A 6,257-nucleotide genomic window follows, 5' to 3' on the forward strand; every position below is an offset into this window, starting at 1 on the left:
TGATCTCTGGAGTACACCACTAATCACAATAAATCTTGAAGATTCACAACCCTTCCCGTGTACTCCTTTCTCATACCTACCTGTAACAGACCCACTTATCCAAGTTGATAGTTCATATTGCAATCCCGTTTGTTCTCCAGTTTATGCAATCCGATCAAATGACTTTGCAAAGTCCAACCATATCATAGTGTATACATCTTCATCTAACTCAGCCATAACATTATAAAATATGAGTGAATTGCTAAAACATGGCCTTCCTCTAGTAAATCAATGCTATTCATCACAAAGTATAGCTTGTCTGTCAACACATTTCTGTATGCAAGTTCTTACCAACTTCTCTATCTGTACCAACCACTCCAGAGATACTGATAAGTCGATAGTTAGATACATCAATTTTTGCACTACCTTTGTACAATGGTGGTGCAAAAATTGCACCACCATTATACAAATGCACAAGTTATCCAAGCATGTCAAGGGCCAAGCCAGTTGAGCTGAACATTCCTTTAGCCTGCATGTTGAATATCCCATCTGGCCCTATTGCCAATTCATATCCATAGTATGCAACAGCTCTTGAACCTCATTCTCATGCACTTCTATCTCTTCATCCAATGTAACATAGCAGTGTGCATCATGTTACATACACCTAGTTGATAGATCTCAGCAAAGCTAGCACTCATTATTCAAACAATCTCATCTGCTTCTAACACAAGGGTATTGTCTGCATTCAGTAAATGATTTTCCATCAATTTAGTCTTTACTGGGAAAATTAAAGTAATGAAAAAAAAAAAAAGTCCATATAAGTAGAGTTAATCAGTACTGCTTTAATATTCTGGTTATATAATATATGGTGGAACCTTTTGAAATACTCGTACAAAACATCATTTACTTCTCAGATGGTTTACTATTGCAAATTTTATGTACATCTAATATTTAACATACAATCTTCCATGTTAAACCACAGTTATTAGTTTAGAAGATCATATTTGTGGAAACCTTCTACTACCCAAATTAGTCAAGCTCGGCTTTAGGGGGGTTACTTTCCAATACTTAACCAGAGAATGAAGTGGAGCATTTCTTACTTTTTAAATGGACTTAGAAATCATCCCATCATCTTACTTGCATACTGAATTCTAATATTATAGTTTAGGCAATTCGTTTAAATATATATAAAGCTGTCATTCATGATTACTTCGAGGTCAAATCCTATGACGAGAAGAAACTGCTAGTTCAAATTCATTTAAAACATTGAGGCATCAATTCATTTACACGAGTCAACGATTCAGTCTCTAATGAGAGGCACTGTAAATAAGTACCTTTCAACTGTTCGTATTACCCACATTTTTTTTTCCCCGAATTCATTCCGTAGCGATTCACTATACACGAATTATGATCACAGACAAAAGATTAATAAATACCGGCCAATATTTCGATAGTGAGAAAAAAATGAACGCGGTTAATGTTTATTAATGAATGCTAACAACACTTCACTTACAGAGTTCTACTAATTCGGTAAAAGTATGACGCTCTCGATTATTCCTTTCCTGCAGCTGATTCAAATATTGCTGTCTGCAATTCACACTCAACAACTGGTGATCGGCCATTCCGGCACATGGTTACACTAATTACGACATCTAACGGTAGCTAACTCCAATCAAAATAGAATGATTTTAACTACGGGTTATACGGTATGGATCAAGATTGCAGCTAGACAACTGCCTCATTGTTGCCATTTGTTGGTGTTTTTATCAGATCACCAGTACATTATGTGATGTGCCTAGCACAGCACCTCTAGCAGTATACTCTCTAAACGTTATATCTCTCACCCATCATCACTATTGGAATAATGGGTGACAGACATTCAGGATCTGTCATCCATTTGTCATTCATCATCCTCAGAAGGATAATGGATGATAGATGGTGACCGAACACAGATGAATCAACAGAATATTAGTACTTCTACATTTTGAAGTGCAAATATTTGCACTCAGCAATGTTAAGACAGTAATCCCACTCATCTATTAAAGCTAAAATTGTATTTAAATCATCAGCATAATTCATTTGAAGGTTCATAATAATAATAAATATCTGATATCAAACCGTATGAAATATCATTAACAAATAAGTTTATAACGTGAATAGCAAAGGCTCAAGAACACATTGAACACTGATTACTGATTACCTTCCTTTGTTTGGATTTTGTCCCACAGAAAAGCAAGGCAACTGCCTGCTTCAAACATTTACATCTCTGATACAGCCAGTCCTCTAACCTATCTATTATTATTATTATTATTATTAGTAGTAGTAGTAGTAGTAGTAGTAGCAGCAGTTGCGAGCTTGGTTGGCCGAGTGGACAGCATAGCCTCCAATAGGTAGTGGATTTGCATCCCACCATGGGCATGGATGTTTGTAAAGGCTGCTTGAGATTATAAGGAGGGTCTCTTTAAAAAAAAAATGATATTATTATTACCAGGTCAACTCAATGGAGTTGACTCATCAAGGTGAAGCCGTAAACATTATTCCAAGCGATATTTGTCATACATCGCTTTGAATTCATTCACAGTCATAGCACCAGCAGTGGGTTCTGGCAACCACTCCACTCATCAGAACTCTCCAAGAAGAAAAAAAAATCTAGTCCTCACACACTTGCTCAATCTCTAAAGGTGACTCCTAGTTCTCCCACTATGAGATCTGTTCTGAAAAATTTCCTACAATCAAGCTCATAAAAACATTTCAATAACTTGTATGTCTCAAACAAACCCTATCAGACAATTTCTGCATCCCAGAAATCGTCAATCCATCCTCATGCAGAGCAGTCTGTTGACCTGCCACTAATATTCCCTCTAATTCGCTTTTGGCCTATGTCCACATGAAGCCATGCCATGAACAAGTTTCCAGTGACAGACTCAATGTGTTCAGTAGCCTTTGCTCTCGTTAATACCGAAAGTCACAAGCACAAACTTTTAATTTGATATGCCAAATATTGATGATAGCAGCCTTGTTTAAAAAAAAATATTTCACAATGCATGCTATTTATAAATATCATGCAATGTACAAGATTTTAAAGATTTTAAATTTTGGAAGATTTTACAAGATTACAAGATTTTAGAATGTAGAACCCACATTACTTCAGAGAATAACATATCCTGTTAGGATTAGGTACCTAGAGATGGCAGCACTTGTTTGACCGTCTCTGTATCGGTTGCCACTTAAAATTAGTGATATTCATGGGCCAGATATCACTGATTCCTGTTGGAGATTGGACTGCCCACTCAGTCTCCGAAAGCGACATAGGTTTAAAAGGCATCGCCTACTCCCTGTAAGGGAATAAAAGGCAGTATTTATGTGAGAAGTAATAAAAAGTGAAAGTGAAGTTATACAAAATTATTGCACCGAATTGTACACATGTTTAGTACAGAATTGTAAAGTTGCAAATTGTAAAATTGGCAAGTTTCACTGTTCATATGATTACAATGTTGATGCAAACTTATTGAAAGTTCAGACTTGAAAAAAATTATTATTATTATTATTAATATTATTAACATTATAAAAAAAATGAGCTAACGCCTTTTTATTCCCGTATACGGGGAGTAGGCGAGGCCATTTAGCCGTATCTAACTTTGGAGACTCAGTGGGCAGTTCAATCTCCACTGGTACCAATCAGAGATAGATGCCCCAAGGCTATCACTAATTAAACGGTACACAGTGAAGAGAGACGGCTCAAATGCGCCGCCATCTCGTGGTCCCTAACCTAATACAATATATTTAATGTCTGAAATAATGTGGGTTCTACGGTCGATTTTCTTGAGTTTACGGGACGAAAAACCCGAGTTTCCGGGAGGAAAAACCCGCTTGCCCGTGCCAGAGATCGACTAACTCTGGAACCGGTCGAGAAAAGACCTAGAAAAATTTCCTCTAGTCGCCGACTAGACTCGAAACCAAGTCTTCCTTCGTGCGGCCAAGCGCCGTGGTATACAAACGCCACATCCACTGAGCTACACAGGCTATTATTATTATTATTATACTTCAGCAATAATATTTTAGGATCCAACGTAGAAAAAACCACTAGTGTAATATTTTTCATATTAATAGTGCTTTTTTTTTGGTCTAGCTATAATCTGTAAAATGGAGAGCATTAAATTGATTGCATAAATCCGCATAACTACAATAATCCTTCACTCTGTGTACTAGTTCAAGTGAATGTACTGCCTAGAGTAGACACTGCTGGAATCAGTTAGAGTAATATTGAAGCATAGACATTACTAATTGAAACAAGTAACAAGCATGATTTATCATGCAATTTGTTCATACAGAAGGTTTAAAAATTACTGAATGTGAAGTAGAAATTCTGAAAGCAAACATTTCGTTTTCGCAGTTACTAGGTATGTGAAATTACTTTTCGACTGGTGTGCATGCGCATACCGCACACAGCTTAGAGGAAACTGTGTCACTATCTTGGTCCCTCACCTCTGGATCCTCTCAATCACTTCCTTATTCTGAAGAAACTCAACTCCTCAGGACTATGCTCAATAGTCAAGAGGCGAGGGTTCTATCATGACCCTACAAAGACGTAATCACTTGCTTAACTCTATTGTACGGTTTTCAATATCAATGAACTATTTTACCTTCTGTAATATACACTCTCTCTCTCTCTCTCTCTCTCTCTCTCTCTCTCTCTCTCTCTCTCTCTCTCTCTCTCTCTCTCTCTCTCTCTCTCTCACCAATACCTCAAAATCTCTGGCTGCATCAATTTCTGGAGTACATTTTCAGCAATATTGTACATAGCTGGTTATCTTATCAGCCTAAAATGCATAAACTTACACTTTGCCACAATAAACTCAAATCCGTTCTCTTTTGTGCATAATGCCAGTATATTTAAATCATCCTGATAAATTTTATCATCTTAACTGACTATTCTGCTTGAACTCAAACACCTAATTGCTGTATCCTATTTTGCACCATCGGCAAACAACTAGATATTTCACTTTACATCATTTCCTACATCTCTTATATCATTGTCATCTTCATCAAATATACCATTAGGAAGGTGTAAGGGACATTAGGATAATACTACTTGAAAGAAGTACACACTTACTAACTTTCGAACAACAATTTTCCTCCGAATTAATTTGCTATCTGTCAAGACTCCAATATTATCAGATCTTATATTTCTTTCTTCTAAGACACTATTTTCTGGATTAGTCCACCTACATCTAGGTCTTCCTCTGGATCTTTTTCCTGACAACCTGGCAAAGAACACTTGTTTTGCTACTCTTCCGTATCCTATTCTGTTTAAGTAACCCTGCATCCTGAGATTACCTCTACTAACACCTTCATGAATGCTAACAATGGCAATATCTTTCCTAATATCTTCATTTTTAAATGGATACTGCCATTGATGCTATCTGTTCACTTCACTAACCTTTCTCAGTACTCTCATATCAGTGGGTTCCAGTCTTTGATGAAGTGTTTTATTTCTAGCACAGCCCTCAAACCGCTAAGTTAAAATTAGTTTGACAAATCTTGTATATAGTTAATTTACTGTTTTGACTAATTGCTTTCTTATTCCATATACATTTATTCCGTTGACTTCCTCTCATACCAGCTTTACTAACTCTGTTCTCTATTTCCATATTTATTTTGTCATCTTTACTAAAAATTGCACTAAATAGCTAAATTGTTTTACTTGTTTCATAAACTATGTTGAGAAAAGTATTAGGACACCTTATGTGCCATGCTAATTTCCGATTATACCACATGCAAATAATCAGACTGCCCGTATCTGTCTGGTAATTAAAAAGTGGGATGTGCTATATGTTTTGCACTGTACTCGATTTCAAGATGTCAATTTCAGCTGAATTGAGAGACTTCCAACGTAGGATGGTAGCTCTGTGTCACATCAGGGGTCCACGGTATTGCTATTCGTCTCAGTATACCAAAATCCACCGTTGCGTTTGTCGTTGTTAGATGGAAAGCAATGGTACTAACACAACAGAAAAACACCCAGGGACACACCGACACGCACTGACCGAGTTCGACAAGCTCTATCTAGGAATGTATGAGCATCCTGCATGTCAACAGCGGCGGACCTCACAGTCAACCTGGAAAATACTGAAGGGACATCTGCCAGCACTAGAACTGTCTGCAGAGACTTGCAGACAGTTCAACTCCAAAGGACATTTGGACAGATGTCTTTCACACCTTTTCTGGACCTTAGATGATTGAAAAAGGGTTCTGCAGAGCGACGAATCAATCATATT

General features: G+C 37.0%; 1 protein-coding gene across 1 annotated transcript in view; it reads right to left on the bottom strand.

The window, feature by feature from the left end:
* The window catches only part of Atg16 (Autophagy-related 16), a 307,774-nt gene extending 306,173 nt beyond the window's left edge, over positions 1–1,601 (bottom strand). Inside the window, exon 1 of the mRNA XM_090413611.1 lies at positions 1,493–1,601. Within this exon, the coding sequence (XP_090269737.1) occupies positions 1,493–1,601 (109 nt within the window). The remainder of the gene's footprint in view (positions 1–1,492) is intronic.
* Between the last annotated feature and the right edge of the window lie 4,656 nt (positions 1,602–6,257).

The sequence above is a fragment of the Typopeltis vanoorti genome, chromosome 24 (genome assembly GCF_054136105.1).
Source record: "Typopeltis vanoorti isolate ZY-2024b chromosome 24, IOZ_Tvanoo_1.0, whole genome shotgun sequence".
Classification (NCBI taxonomy): Eukaryota; Metazoa; Arthropoda; class Arachnida; order Uropygi; family Thelyphonidae; genus Typopeltis; species Typopeltis vanoorti.